General features: G+C 40.3%; 1 protein-coding gene across 2 annotated transcripts; it reads right to left on the bottom strand.

Annotated features, from left to right (window-relative positions):
* Window positions 1-159: 159 nt before the first annotated feature.
* sh2d3a (SH2 domain containing 3A) lies at window positions 160-15,011 on the bottom strand. 2 transcript variants are annotated; one of them, XM_017426993.3, is made up of 20 exons: window positions 14,869-15,011; window positions 14,464-14,555; window positions 14,202-14,319; window positions 13,333-13,362; window positions 13,166-13,227; window positions 12,271-12,410; window positions 6,532-6,571; window positions 6,295-6,411; window positions 5,337-5,480; window positions 4,919-5,205; window positions 4,721-4,806; window positions 3,940-4,059; window positions 3,693-3,850; window positions 3,416-3,580; window positions 2,509-2,670; window positions 2,166-2,281; window positions 1,814-1,985; window positions 1,602-1,713; window positions 990-1,175; window positions 160-768 (listed from the first exon to the last, which is right to left on the bottom strand). In XM_017426993.3, exons 1-20 carry the CDS (start codon window positions 14,873-14,875, stop codon window positions 575-577), a joined length of 2,508 nt encoding a protein of 835 aa, XP_017282482.1. In that variant the 5' UTR covers window positions 14,876-15,011; the 3' UTR covers window positions 160-574. The 2 variants fall into 2 exon arrangements, with proteins under 2 accessions (XP_017282482.1, XP_017282566.1); XM_017427077.3 differs by having other exon boundaries at window positions 575-768; window positions 14,738-14,997.
* Between the last annotated feature and the right edge of the window lie 1,104 nt (window positions 15,012-16,115).

Raw genomic sequence — 16,115 nt, 5'->3', positions numbered from 1 at the left:
AAAGCTCCACATTCAGGTTTACTCGTCTCTTCCTCTAGAAATGTTTAACAATTATCATTGTATGATGGTTTTAAACTCTTTACTTGTATCATAAATTGAAGAAAAAGAATTGTGTCACCGGTGTTTATTTAAGACAATATTTATAAAAAACAACAGGCATAAAAAGTAAGTTTTCTTTATTGTGCAATAGCAGTCCAGTGAGAACAGATTGGGGTTAAAAGCTCAGGTCAGAGATTAAAATCTCAAGGATCAGACACTGGCTGATTATTAGAAACATATATTTTGTAAACAGATCCTAATTGCTGGGTAAACAGTTTCATTTTTCCCGTAAAAGGAAAAAAAATTAAATTCAAAGCCTTTTCACAGTAAAAGCTCTGCAAACACATTTCAGTTCTCATGTTAATCAGATGCAGAACATACGGTCTCACAGAAACAAAAAAATTGGATTTTCCTGTCCGACTTTGTAACTGAGATCTCATCTTTGAGTAAAGGCACTGAGGCTCTGCAGAAACCGCTTTCTTCTAGTCTTTGCCTTTTAATTTTCCTCCTGTGAGGAAAGTTTCTGCCTCCAGACTCAGGTCGAAGGGTCCGGTTTCTGTGAGGCGACCTCCACAGGTTCCAGTTTATTCGACAGGACGCAGAGGATCTTGTCAAACTTGTCGTATCGCTCCTTCTTGTCTGCGACCGCCCCATGCTGACCCCACAACAGCCGCAGGGCGAACTCGGTCCGGAAAGCCTCCAGCAGCTCGGGGATCGGCTCCCAGCTTCCTGCCGAGTCAGCGGGACAGACGTACAGTCAGAACTGAATCAGCACATGACGTCATTTCACACCTACGTCCTGCCGGCAATTACACTAAAACAAACCGGATGCCACAGCAACACAAATAAAAATAAATAAAATGGATTTGTAAGATCACTGATGCGATGACAATTTTCGGATTTTCCGTGAAATTTCAAACATTGAAGTGAGGAGGACGATTTCTCTGTACCTGTAAGCAGAGAGTGTGCTTGCTGCTGGTAATCTTGGGCGTGTAAGGCAGCGCTGCGTGCTGATTGGAGGACATCGTAGATCACCTGACAGCCCCGGTCGCTGTTCTCAACGGGGTCCTCTCCCTCCATCATCATTAACAAAGGCACCAGGTGCGGCACAGCAACCGGACCCTGGATGACAGAATCTGAAGACAAACTCAGATTTAGAGCAACGCAGTGACTTCTGAAGAAAATATATTCCCATTTATGTTGCATTTTCTTTATAAAAAGGATATAAAACATTCACTTTTCGTTTTAGGATTGGCAAAGATACTGCCAACTCAAAAACTCCTTTTTTGGGGGCCCTTAAACTTGAAAATCTCATTATGTTAGTGGTCTAGATTTGCAATAAATAAATAAATAGATAAATTCTTGTCTGCTATTCTCAGCAAATAAGGATCAGGAGGCAAATATTTCACTTAACTTCAGTAAGTGCTTTTCTAGTGCTCTATAAACTCAGACCTGAATATTTAATTTGCTACATTCCTACTTTATAAATTAAACCCATAAACACATATTAGCCGCAACAAAGAGATATTGTCCTGGAAATAACTGATAACATTTCCACTCACCATCTCCCTCGTTTAATGAGTTCATGAAGGGTTTGAGTTTTTTCTCATATAGAACCGCGCTCTCTGTGTGGTTCCTCCTCAGAGCACGCCATGTCATCTCCAGGCGCACGATCTAAACACGTGCACGCAGAATAAAAACAAACTGCATGAAAGGAAAAAAAAAACAAAAAAAACTTCAAGCCGTCTCAACATCTGTAACAGAAGATTTCTACCTGAGGCATCTCCAGAGCCTTCATAACAGCCGAGAAGGAGTAAAGGTTGTGGGTGTGTTCTCTGAGAGCCTGAGCCAACAGGATTATTTTGTGTAGAAGAGTTGCTCTCTGGCTCACCGTCCCTGTGCAGCCCAGGAGGTCTACCGCCACTCCCAGGGATATTAGGTGATGCCTTAAACGGTACAGATGATGCATAAGTGGACAGAAAATGGAAAGTAGTGGCATCTGCTCAGACAAAGGTCAATCCAAAGCAATAAAGTGTTCCACTCGTTCTAAATAATTAAAGGAGTTACAGGAAACAGGAGAAATACTCCTTTTACTTTAAAGCACACTGTTTGTCAGCGGCACGTACCTCTCTAACAAATCCTGTCGTAACTGGTGTCCGTGTGGCAGAGTGACAAGCTCCAGCCCCGAGTTTACTCCCATGATCCTCTTCTGCTCGTCAGTCACCCCGACGACTCGTGCAACCTGCAAAAAACACAACAAGAATCTATCAATGAACTAGATGGAAAACCTGCCAGAACTAAAGTTTTGTCAGTCAACATTTTTATTTCATTATTTTAATGCCATTTGTTCATATGACTTTCATAAAATGAACTGATTTACAAATCAAGGCTCAAATCTGAAATCTGAGAACTAAATTAACATTTCCTCATGACTTCAAACCCGGCACAGGGAGTAGTTCCTGGAGCTACCTGGCAGTCAACACTGAGCATGTGCAGAGCCAAGGTGTTGGGATCCGAACGGCTGAAAAGCTCTTTGACTGCGAGCAGAACGCTGGACTCCAGAGGTCGGTTGTTCTCCGGCAAGAGCAGCGAGTTAAACTGGTCCAACTGGAAGCATGATGTCGTCTCTATCTGTAACAGAGGCAATTAAAAGCAAAAAACAACAGGTAAATAATAAAAAGGCACTGCTGGTTTGAGGACTGTTGTCTAAAACCTTCTAAATATGTTACAGGTCATCATCATGCTCCAGGAAATCTTTCTTTAGCTCCTTTAATGACGTGAGGCTTGTTTCCGTAGTTTGTAGGTGTTTAAATTTACACTTTATGTTACCAGTAAACTGTTTAAGCTAAAACTATGATCAATCTTTTCCTGAGCTCAACAGTCAGAAGATTATTCTGGATTACTGCCATGCTGAGCATCTAACAGGGAAATCTCAATCATAACTTGTCTCAGAGCAGCAGTCTGAATCTGCAAAACAAATTTTATTTTACCATGAAATAAAGCCCCAAAACTACAAATAAAAGCCTTAGCAAATGGTTCAGCTTTAGAAGAACAGACCCCTGGAATTTCTGATTTGTAGTAATTAAACAAATACAGTCTTTCTTTTTAATTATCAAGACATGACAGATATTAATTTGTGTCAAAATTATGCCTTTTTGTGAATGACTAAAACTTGATTTGGAAGCAGACCTGTTTGCCTGCAGCGATATGCAACTTTGTTTCATTTAATGCAGACTTGACAACATTTTTTTAATATATTAAACAGGCAAAAATTTGAACAGTGCGCTTTCAATAAATAAATAATGGAAATGAGTTGAAGTAGTGACAATAACCACTAAGAACCAAAGAAAATACAAACAGTAAAATGTATACAAACATGTGGCCATTTAAAATGCGAGTCCTCCGCTTCCTTTGCTGCCCGCGTTTGGTCCTTCTGGGCCTCCAAAAACCCAAAGGAAGTTTCTGTGATGCGTGCGCGGCTCTGCCACTTCTCCTCTGCGCGCAGTCGGTCCACATGGCCTTTCCGCCGGGACTGTGGTACCTGAACACAACAACAAGGAGGGGGTTTAAACTCTCCACGATGAGTTCAATGGACACCTGAAAGGCCTGTTTTCGTATTATCCAAACAGACAGAAAGAGAAAAGTTTTTCCACCTGTACGACCAGTTCACCGTAGAAAGTCGAGGGATCTACATCCAAGTCCGAGGGAGGGGGCGGAACGGCGTTGGGGAAAACAGTGGAGACCCTGAGAGGTTTAGGGGGAGCTCTGGGGTGCAGCTGGCCATCCGACCCTCGCAGTGTTACACCTCCACCTGCAGGCACGGAGAGGACACTTCAGACTGACGTACTGTTTATACACAGCTGCAGAAATGCTGAACTTTTGCCCGTGCCTAAACATTACCCGGATGTAAAGGTCGGGCGTGACGTGCTTGTGGGCTGAGCAGGGGTTCGCTTCCGGTGCGAAACACTGGGGAGATGGGCTCAGGGCTCGTGGTCTCACACTGAGTGTTCTGTGGAGCGCCTGAACAGAAAGAACAGAATAATGGTTGAATCAGTAAAACCTGCCCATTATAAAACATTAATACCAATAATAACACTAAAACCTTATTGTTAAAATGTGATAAATATTTGACGGTATCAGAGCTTTGAGAATCTCTCTTTTTTGCATTTTTCCAAAGGAGAACCTAACTACTAAACAGAACTACTGATCAGATCTGTTTAAAATATTGCAAGAAAGTCTGGCTGCTTGGAAGCAAAATATATAGAAATGAGGGCTGGTTTGAAACATCTGCACCTTCTGTCAGTCTTCCAACACCTGTACTCTTGAGGAGATATAAAAAATATGAGTTTCCAGTAAATGACTTCCACCCAAATCCACATTTTCCATTTTTCCCCCTCATTTGCAACCTTGAAAACTTCACCTTACACCACAAAAAGACTTCACATGTGCCTGTAAAGATTACTTTGAGTAAAACGTGTGAAGTCCTGTGTAACTACATGAAGATGATTTAGAAGCCAATTCAAAATTATTGTGGTAATAAATCCTTTGTGGCACCAACATCTAATACACCTTATATTAGCAGAGAGCATAACCTCATCTGTTTTACAAACAGGATTTGTTGAGCAAACTCTCAAATTAAGAACACAATTCATGAAGAACAACAGTCTAACTCAAACCCTACCAGTTTGTAGGTTGCTGTCAGACTGGGCAGACAGAAGTGAAGGCCTCCGTCCAACATTCTCCAAGTTAGCGGGATGACTTCCACTCCTAACACACATAAAACAACATTTAACAGAATGTTTTAAACAGACCAAAATGTCTGTTTGCCTACATGCATTATGCATCAGCATCCTCCTCTGCTTTTTGCATCGGCTCCAACCTTAGCAGTGGATTGATGACCTGCAAGGTGTCTTTCTGCGAGGAGCTGAAGCTGCGCCTCTTGCTGTGCCCGAGTTGTTTTTCCTGCGCTCCACCTCTGCTGCTGATTTTCAGCTCTGCGGGTCGCTCGGCGATGACGCGCAGAGGAAGGGTCCGTGAGATCGGGTTAAAGACAATGGCGCCTGACGTCTGGGAGATGGGCCGACGCCCGCCCACGTAGAACTGGATCAGAGCAGGAACATTGTCGAAGCGATCTTCTTCGAACTGGAACAGTTCCCGAGAGTAGCCCTGTCACGCACGCACACACACACACACACACACACACACATCGCATCAGGCAAAGCTCAGTCTGTGCCAGTCGTTTTCCTTCAAATAAAAACCCAAAGTGTGCACAGGGGTAAAATATTACACGGATGTACCTTTTTAGGCCGAAGGACCACTTTTATGATCTTGAAATGCATGGGACAGCTCCTCCAAAAGCAGCTCAGAACATAGTCACCAGGAGCAGAGCTCGAGTCTCTGACCAGGAAGTCTCCGTCCCGCTCAAACAGAGACTCTGCAACCTGGAGACACGTCAGCAGGTTAACCCAATGTCCACTTCACATTTACCTGTATCTCAGTTATCCAAAGTGTAAAAAAAAAAAAAAAAAAAAAACACGCACAAGATGACAAAACTATACTTCACCATTTTATGATGTGCATTTATTTACTCTGTCATTAACAGAATATATTATAATTCAGTCAATAAAGCTACAATATGTGGACCAGTATTGCTGTTCTCGTTAAGTGAATTGTATTAAAACATACAAGATAGTAGAGTGAATGAAACTATTGTGCAATACTTAAAAGTGCTTCAACAGAGGACTACAAACTGCAGCTTTAAAAATATTGCATAACTCAGTCAAAATCTGTGTGAAACAAGTTTCTACACAATTTTATCTAATCCCCAACTGATAACATGGCTCTCAGGAAGTGATGTAAAAATACACATGACTCTTCCACAACCAGAAAGACTCACACTTTGTTTAAACAACAAAAAAAGCAAATTATACAGAAGCGTACACATTGAGTATACGGTAAATAAATCATATTTTTCGGCACCGGAGTCTGTCCTTGTCGGAAAGAGCAATGTGATTAAGACTTCAGTGGTTGCCTAGCAACCCGCAGGTGAGGACAAGACTCCATAAAGTTGTTTTTCTGAGTGTTATATGTGCTGGATTGTGTTACATTTGAGCAAAGCCAGGTTTTTACACTAAATTGAGCTTCTGAAAAGAGTCTCTTGATAAGACAGCAGGAAAGTACATTTCGTCTCGCATCCTGTTGAGTATGTATTAGATTATAGTGCATTAAATATACGTTCATGCAAACAGTCTGCACCTCCCGGCTCAGCGGCCCGTGGTACCAGGCGTGGCTCCTCAGATCGTTTGTGCTGAGCTTCAGCTCCTCCTCAAGCTCCTTCTTCAGCAAGTCCATCTCGTTACGGCCGCCAAACAACTACGAAGAGCAACAAACGCCACAGTTACATCGTCCCCCCTGAGCGAATCTTGCACGAGTCAGGCTTTGAAGGGCAACTATGTGAAAGTGAGAAATGAGGCCGTCCGGTTCCCCGCTTACCTTGAGGTGGTGGAAGTATGCGCTGATACTCCTCCGCTTGCTGAAAAACAACAGCAGAAGGGATTTGGAGGTTATTATTTTTATAAAAACACAGTGGACAAACTGGACCAGGACAGAAGGCCAAGGTCTGGGTCTGTTATTAACACCAGTAAAACTAACAGACTTTTTTTATAGCCGCCCTCATTTTCCTCCTTCCTTCCTCCCAAAGCTTCCACCTTCCTGCCTCCGTAAACACATTAGGCTTTCACACGAAGAGCTGAGAGCGGCTGCAGGAGGGCTGAACGAGGCAAAAATCATATCAGCGTCAAACAAAAATAAAATAAAAACTACGCCTGAATCTGTCTCTTTCAGCAGGAACACGAGTAATTAAATTACATGAACCCAGTTTATCTTTTCTTCAATTTAAATCACAAATTTAGAAGCTTTTCAGATGATTTCAGGCACCAAGCAATAACGCTTATAGTTGTGATTTTACCAAATGTTTATATAGATATTAATTTAATTTAATTGTAGTTTTAGAGGCCATATGTTGTGTTGCTTAAAAAAAAGAAACATTTAAGTTATCTTTTTAAAATTACAGTTTCATTTCTGGTTTTCTTCTTTTTCCACAAACAAGAAATAACGAACACCTTTTTGGAAAGATATATATATATTTTATAAGCTCAAACCAAATTAACACCATAAATTTAAATAAAAATCACAATCAAAAGAACATTTTTACTTGTTTTTATTACTCCTGCTGGCGAAATTTACCATAAATTCTCAGTTACCTCTATGCTGTCATAAATAAGATTTCTTTGGAGGAAAAAAAAATTACTTAATTCCTAATGAAATTTTGTTGGCTATAAATGTGTAATGGTTAAAGTAGTGATATCTGTCCTAAAAACCATCAGAACGTTAAGACTACATGGTTTTGTTTTTATTATAAACTACTGACCTTCAGTGACCCTTTGTCTCAGTTCAGAACCTCCTGCTCCACAACAATCCTTACTCTTTAAAATGTCCCTTTTCAAAACATATTCAAATTATGACTAAATGTACAGTTAGAGCTTATAACGGAATGTTTCTGATTAGTCTATAAACTGATGACAAAATGCTGGAAGAGAACAGCAAAACCCGAATCTCCTAAAAGTAAAGATGAAAATAATGATTGGTGACTTGACAGAACTTAAAAATGGGTACATGAAATGACTACAGTGGTTAAAAGTTTTTATTTACTTTCTTCATTTCTTCTATTTTCCAAAATCCTTTCCCTGGATTTCTCATTAATAAGCTTTTCAAAGCTTCAGTGAATACTCATTGATGTACTTTTATTTTGTAATATTAATGAAATGTCCTAATAGTCTGTCATACAGATCATCACATAATCTGCTAAATACACAAAGAAATTATTGTTTTCTTTTCCACCAGACCGCATGAAGAAAACATCAGTTGCACTCTTGTAGATTGTTGAATGTTTTGTATGAAACTTGTTCCAGACAGATGAGTCAGTGGTCCCAGCAGAGCTTTTTTTTTTCCTTTTCTTGTTTCGATAAGTTTAGCTCAGTTGCCACGCTTGGTCGAAATACAATAATACTCTCATAGCTTATTAAACATAGTAAAACAACAATTTAGACATAAAGTGTTGGCCTAAAAAGTTAAAATATTTAGTTGTTCCTTCATCTGTAGCTGTCGGCACAATCTTTGACTTTAAACACTTAAAAAGAATGTTTAGGTGAATTTTAGTCATAAGTGTCACTTTTTTTAGTGGGTAAAGGGTGGGACAGACCTTGTTTTAACTTTCTGTAAGAGCCATTACTAAAATGCTGATTTTTATATATATTTATTTCAGATTCAGTTGTTTATTTTTAATGTGAGGATGTCGAGGGCCAGAATAAGGTGGCTGAAGGGCCACTTCTGGCCCTCTGGCCTTATTTTTTGCCCAGGTGTGATCCATTCCTGACTGAGAGAGATTATTGGTCGTCTGTTGGTTAATCTGAATCTGCTCCTTTTTGGTTATACCATTAAACAACACATTTTATCCCTTCTACAGCTGACAAACTAAACATATACATTTTAATTCTATTTTTTCCGCCTATTAAACCCCGTGAGCGTGTCAAAAACCTAGGTGTGACTGGACTCAAATCTAAATTTTCAAATACTGTATGTAATATATCAAAGACTGCATTCTGTCATCTTAGAAATCTAACTAAACACAAACTGACTTTGAAGACATAAAACCGATTCATGGTTTTATTTTTTAAATCAGATCAGATTACTGCGATGGACTTCTTGCAGGATTTTTAAATCAAACACCACAAAAAAACCCATCAGGTATGAACACATCACACCTGTTAACATAGAATCATTTTTAAGGCTTTAAATTAAATAAGGGGCAGCTGTGGCTCAGTGGTTAGACCAATAAGATAGTTGGAGGTTCGATTCCACCACTATACCACAAGTCAAATTATCCCTGGGCAAGACATTGAACCCCTAATTGCCTCCGATGTGCCCCATGGGTGTATGAATGTGATCTAAAGCACTGACTAGACTCTGTAGGATGATTTATTCAGATTAGCTTTGAGTGCTGTATGGATGTGTGTGTGGGTAGGTAAATGAGGGAACAGATTGGGTTGTTAAGCGCTTTGAGTGGCCTGCTAGGCTAGAAAGGCGCTGTATAAGTCCAGTCCATTTACCATTTAAATGACAGGTGTCTTTCTTACGTTGTTGAGATGCTCACTGATTTCACTCCAGATACACCCTTAGGGCTACCAAGCAGGTCTTTCTTTCTAAGAAAAAAAAAAAAAGTCTAAATCAGCTCCTGGTGCTTTCAGTTATCTCTGAAACTATGAGAACCCGTCACAACAGGGTCTTGTTTAAAAAAGCAAACTGAAAACCTCTTTTTCTCCCAAGCTTACAGTGTTTAAATGCGAGTGCATTGTTGTTGTTGTTATAATTTACTCTTTTTTTCATTCAGTCTGACATGTTTTTGCATCCACTCGTAGCCCAGTACTTCACATTATTGCTATTAATGTTATCATCTTTAGGCACATTAAATCTTCCTGTTTTCCCATGAATAAATGTGGGGTTTGACACCCAGCTCCAGGGGCGTTGGTCCAGGTAACACGCCACAAAAACACCTGTGCTGCAACGTGCTTTGGAGAAACTATTGTGAAACGTGAAACCAAACATTCCTTGAAATTCAACGACCACCTAAAGGGCATTTCCTCTTTGTAATCTGACACCTCAGAGGTAATTAAAAAAAAGAAACCTGCTGTCAGGATCAGATACCTTCAGGTGTGAGAAAAAAAAAAAAAATCACACAGTCGAGAAGTAGGAGCAGTTATGCAACAGGTAACAACCCAGAAAGTAGCAACAGCCTGCTTTCTTGTTGTTGTTGTTTTTTTTTTTAAGAGAATGTAAACTAAGACAGCTTTAAACAAGACAATGTTCCTGAAAAACAAAGACAAGTCGTGACATTAGCGGCCTACAGTACCTGAGTCAGGGCGCCTCGCAGCTCACTTGGTCCCGGGCATGTTTTACGGTTTGTGGTCCAAACTATTCCCCACCAAACACCAGCTGGGAAGCGCTAAATGCTCTGCCTTTTCTCCTGCAGTGGTCCCTCCCTTCCTCTCCTCCCTCCTGCCCAGAACCGGACGAGTTCTCACAAGTTCTCCTCCTCCTCCTCTTCCTCTCCCCCCACCACACCGCGGTCTTCAGCTCGCATTCCTCGGATACCGACACCTCACCTGGTCACAGGCAGGTAGGGAGCTCCAACCGAACTCTGGGCTGTTTTACTGCATGAAGTGGACATGTAATCCCCCCAACAACATTTACCATACGTTTCACAATGGCAGCTCATTGAGCTTCCGGTCACCGTTCGGTCACGTGACTCTCAGGTGTTCTACCTGTGTTCCAACCTGCTCGAAACCTGAAAACAGGAACTGCTTTCATCACCTCAGAGTCAGCACATGTTTGATTACAACCTGCCCTGGGGGGGATTTAACTCATTTCCTGCTGGCATCAACCTCAGTTAATCAACATTAGCCAACAAAACAATAACTCCAACTCTGTGGATTTTACACGTATTCAGGTATAACGTGGTGTGGTAGTAGCTGAGAGTCATCCTTAGATCATACTTCAACTGCTACCAGATGACTGAAGATCTCACAGCATCGTAGGAGATGGAGCATATCATCATTCACAAGCTAACTCTGGCATGAAAGGTGGAGGGCGATATGCATTTATTTAAGGATTGCTTGACTTGAATTCATGAAAATAATACTTGCTTTTAATTTGGTTCACAAAAATACAACATTTTGGATGGAGTTTTTGGTTCTAAAGTGTTGTTTTAGACCTCATGTTAATAAGAAACGTTAGATTTATTCTCCTGATTCGATAAGCTGTGGATGTCATGTTGTGGGATCATTTATTTATTTGTTACTCTGGGCCCTGTCCCACATACCACGGTCAGAAGCTTTCACAGAGCGCTTCTTCAGGAGAGAAACAGTGAGCTGTATCGATCAGTGCAGGGCTGTAACCGGGGGAATCAAACGATTGATTGTGAGATGACATATTGCAGCTGAGTTTTCCATTCGGCGCACCTGCAGCGAGTTTGTAAAATCTTGGAGAAAAGCACTTGAATATTTTTTTTTCTCCATTTTAACTCAATTAACATCTCTCTGGGGTTCACTACAAATCAAATTCCTTTACTTTCAAAAGCAAACAAACAGAAGAAAAATAATTTAACACTCAATCCTTTGACTTCCACTGTAAGAGAAGTGGGACTGTTAAAGCACAGGTTTACGATGTCTCTGCCAAAGATAACAAACTTAGATGGTGTCGACATGTTACTGAAGTTCTTTATCACCCGGCGCCAAAAGGTGAAAGACAGAGGATGGTATTTTTGCTGGTGTCTGTGTGTGTTTGGGTCTGTCTGTTACAAAAGCATCTTCTGTACAACTGAACAAATATTTATTGAAACTTGCCAAAAGTAATGATTGGACATCCGTCTACAGGTAATTAACATTTAGAGCCAACCATATTCAAGATATCCGCGATATTGAAGTAAAACTGGATGTCGTTGTAGCTGAGAGACATTCACAACACATAATCTAAGCCTGACATCACATAAAATTGGGAATTTTCAAGGTTTGGCCAAAACGGCTTCATTTCTGCCGTCTCTTAGCATTAGATGATTCTGGTCTAAAACTCTGGCATAAAATGCAACGTTATGATATGCAATCCTTCAAGAGATGCCCGAACTTCAGTTATGTAATGTGTCACTTATTTCTCTTTTATTATAATGTTATGTTTCTGAATTTTGTTGACGACACTTGGCCTGCTTTTCAGTGTAAGTCTGGACTTCAGAAACACACTTTGACCTTTGAATGAGACGAAATGTAATCCGAATATCAGCAACTCAAGGTGTGTTGTTTATTGTGTTAGTCATCAAAACGCTGCTTCTTTCTTTGTCGCTAAAAGTCAGACGTACTGTACGTCTGACATACTCACTGTATGTCACGTACAGTGAGCTCATGCCATTCGGTATCTGTGAATGCGTTTTTGTTTCAAGCCTCTGCAGCCTGTTTGTCAACGACTTGCTGGGACTTTCAAAGTGCAACAAGTTTTACGAGGTACAAATTAATTATTAGCCAGACACGAACAGGCTCCCAGGGGAAAGTCAGCTTCCTTTCTCAAAGCCACAATCACTGTCGCACTCTGTAACAGACAGAAATGTGCGGCTGCCACTGGGCTCACCGGTGTTTGCTCTCCTGACTGAGATGGTTGTCCTCGTTCAGGGGGAGGAGATGGGAGCAGGAGGCGGACAGCCGGTGTTTCTTGTCGGCGCGGTGGAGGCGGGGAAGAAAACTCTGACGAAACAGATCCTTCGGCTTTTCCTGCAGAACATGATAGTTCTTATTGTTGCACAGTAAAATCCAAAGAATATAAGCAAACATATATAAGCAAATGGGCTGCTTTAGTTTTTTTTTTCGGCCTCACATTCACACTCAATGTTTCAGAAGCCCCCAAATAGTACTTTTTGTTCCAGTGTGAAACGAATCTTCAAACGCTACCCTTGCTTTTTTGCGTAGACAACCAAAACGCCAGCTTTTGAAAACGATGATGTCATAGCGCCACCTCTAATCTTACATTCAACTTGTGGCCGTCCTCTTCTTGTTGTGTTTACATTTGGCACCCAGCGTGTAAGCTTTCTGAACATGCTCCATGCTTTGTTTCCTGTTTTTGGTGCACTTTTGTGCCCGAGTTACAGCGCCACATACATACACATTTCTGGAAACGGTGCCGTGGTCACGCAGATACTTTTATAAACACCAAAAACAAAAGATAGTTTTTAGGAAACTGTGTTTCCATGAAGACAAGACCTTAACCTGCCTGATGTGTTTTACTAACTCAGTAAGACATGAAATTTCAATTTAACATTTTTAAATAAGACATAATAAACTTTAAAAATTTTAATGTATCTCAATTTTACACATAGCTCGGTAAACTCATTAAAAATATGTTGCTATAACAAAAAGACAAAAACTCATTTTACAGTGTGTTATTATATGATATTTATCTGGTATTAGTACAGATGAGAGAGAAAGGAAGGCTTGTGAAGGTGTGTGTGTCAGAAATTTTGCAGCCTCACCAGATCTGTAGATGATCCCAGGGAGTACTGTCGGCTGACTCTGCGCTTCACAATCTGCTCGTCTGACAGAAAGAAAAAAAAAAATCCATTTTAAAAAGAGCATCTGGGGCTTTTATCTAAACGTCTGTTTCTTTCTCAGAGACTTAAAGAAAAATAAAGATCCGTACCTCTCTCACATCTGTCTGTTAAAATCGAAGCTGTAATAAAAAGAAAAAGAAAGAATCAGACTGTTAAATATGTTGCAAGTCACTGTTTTCTGTTGTCTTTGCACTGAACCAGGCAGCATAATTCTCTGTTTTCAGTCACAAAGTGATTAGACGTATTTCTACACATAAACTGGGCGACATTTAATATTTAACTTGTTTATTTTTTCACATGGATCCTCAGTTTTTCCCGGTCCAGAGTGCCACATGATGGCCAACTCACAAACTGATTGTGTTGTCAGCTGGTTAAATATTAGTTAGTGGGATGCACTGAACTACTGAGGTAGAGCTTTTAATGACATCCAGACCTTTTTCAAGATTAAACTAAAATATAATTTCTTGATGGAATGCATATCGCCCGCCACTTTGCATGCCAAAGTTTTAAACAAAGATCCTGCATTATTAATATTAATAGCCATAACAGTATAATAATAATCCAAATAATCATAATAATAATAACATTAATCCAATTTAGAGAAATATTATTATCTTTAATTTCACCACCCTGTTACTGTAACAGGATGCAAATGATGGAGGTAGGAGGCCTTCTCTTGGCAACTAAAAATTTATGACTGCTTTTTAAGGGTGGCTATCATGCCAGTCGATGTTGTGCTTCAGTGCTGAATAATTACAGCAAACATACTTGAGTTAGAACCAATGTGTTCAAAAACACATCATCTTGATTCTTTAATAGCCACTGAAATACTGGAGCTGATAGACTGAGAACTTTTACAGATTTTATTGATTGCCCGGGCTTTTTGTGCCGCCTGTCTGCTTGTATGTTTCCTCTGTGTGTATGTGTGTGTGTGTGTGTGTGTGTGTGTGTGTTTTACCATAGTGTGGGTCCAGTGTCTGTCGATGTCTTGACAGCTGGGTGAGGATGGTTTCTCGGTGGGCTGCATCTTCTATCCCAGCATCCTTCAGCTCTGCATCCGTTATATTCAGCAAACCCTGCCGAGAAAACCAACAATAGGAAGAGCTGGCAACTTGCAAAAAAAATAAAAATAAGAAAAGATCAGTCCTTCAGGGTTGTGAGGATTTTGACACAATCCAAAGAAAGCACGACAAACACAAATAAAATAGCTTTTTGTATACCTCTAGACCGTAAAATTCCCTCTCTAGTGTCTTGATGTACTGTGGCAAGCCGATCTGTCTCAGCCACCAGGCGATGGAGCGATTATTCATGTCTGCACATCAAGGAGAGAAAAGTTTCTGATTACATACCTGCGAAATGCTAAAACACACAAGCTTCTACTTGTTTCTGTGAAAAAGAGCGTCCGGGAAAACAAAGGAAGGATTTGTGTGACATCATCTGACTTATAGAAAGCAGTCAATCAGACACACACGGACGGTGGATTGTCACACTTACCTGTTTAGAGGATCGTGGCCCTCTGGGAGATTGTTTTTTATGTAAAATCTCAAATTCACTTCTATTCTTTTTCTAGCTTTCTTCTGGTTTCCCTGCCTTCTTTGCAACTGCTCTCACCCACGTTGCCCTACCTGTCATGAAGTCTTCACTTTCTCTTTGTGCTGAAAGCCCACTGCCCCCCTCTCAAACGTGCAGGGTCACTCAGAGGCCAATCAGATTGTGCAGTGGGGACACGGCACCCCAAAGAGATCAGCAAATCACAACACGGGAACCGGGAGAAGCTCCCCGGGGGAGGTGGAGAGAACAGGTAGATACATGTCACGGAGGAGGAGGAAAAAAAACCAGAGGAGGGGTGGTAAGAGATTTTAACATGTCAGGTCAGAGATAGGAATGCAAATCTCAAACCGTCTTTCTGTCATAGTTGGTGGAAACTCACAGATGAGTACAGTATCTGCAGGGGGGGAAAACATATTATTTAAGGGTGACATCTAGTGTTCAAGATAAAAGTTACACAAATTATTAAAGAGCTTCTGATGAGCTGCATGTCTTTCAGGTCAGACACGAGCTGATGTGAGTTCATATTTACTCTTATGTGAAAATTAATGAAATATAATACGTTTTTTTTTAGACAGTGCAGCAGGAAGGTGAAACTGTGTTCATCGTACTGTAGTTTGAGTCTTGCAGCACAGTAAAGGGATTTTTTTGTCCCCCTTTTTGCAGCAGGCGATAGAGAATGTGTTTGTGTGTCTGTTAGCAAAATCTCTCGTGAACCACGAAGTGAAATTTTACTGAAACTTGCAGAAAGTTTTTTTTTGGGGGGACGTACATCGTTAACTTATTAAATGTTGGAGTCTGAGATAGGATCTTAAAAGGCCCTTTTTAGATCTTGTCCAGAGTAACAGGAGGTGGATTCTCACCTTCTCTGGACCAAAACCTCTCCTTGATAAAAGTGACTAGATGGGAGAATCTAGTTTATCTTGATTTAGCAATCCATCTAGATGCTAAATTTGTCATCAATAATCCTGAAACTGGTTGCTTTTTTGCATCTAAAGCAGGGCTGTCAAACCCAGTGACGCAAGGGGGCCAAAATTAAAAATTTGGTCCTAGCCAAGGGCCAATCACAATCAATATTTATTAAAAATTACGTAAATTAACCTTGGTTTTAGATGTATTATGTCAACTCATTCATATAGAAATATCAATTACCTTTTCCCAGTTACAGATTATACAGAATTTAGAGCAAACGTACTTTGATGAACACAGACAAATAGATCAAACTTTAAAAAGCACATCATTAGCAGTCATTTCTCCTTTAAAATCAGAAATAGGTTTTCCATCTTCTAAATTGTTTCATTTTGCAGTTTATTAGTTGTTTTAA

The sequence above is a fragment of the Kryptolebias marmoratus genome, linkage group LG3, assembly GCF_001649575.2.
Source record: "Kryptolebias marmoratus isolate JLee-2015 linkage group LG3, ASM164957v2, whole genome shotgun sequence".
NCBI classification, from domain to species: Eukaryota; Metazoa; Chordata; class Actinopteri; order Cyprinodontiformes; family Rivulidae; genus Kryptolebias; species Kryptolebias marmoratus.
Note: the sequence above shows the minus strand (reverse complement) of the source record. Positions and strands in the feature narration are given on the sequence as shown.

Excerpts from the sequence above, each read along its gene's own strand:
- sh2d3a (XM_017426993.3), bottom strand. Across the intron at positions 2,282-2,508 it reads TGCTCAGTGTTGACTGCCAG|GTTGCACGAGTCGTCGGGGT; the intron begins GTAGCTCCAGGA and ends TGTTTTTTGCAG. Across the intron at positions 1,986-2,165 it reads CGACAGGATTTGTTAGAGAG|GCATCACCTAATATCCCTGG; the intron begins GTACGTGCCGCT and ends GTACCGTTTAAG.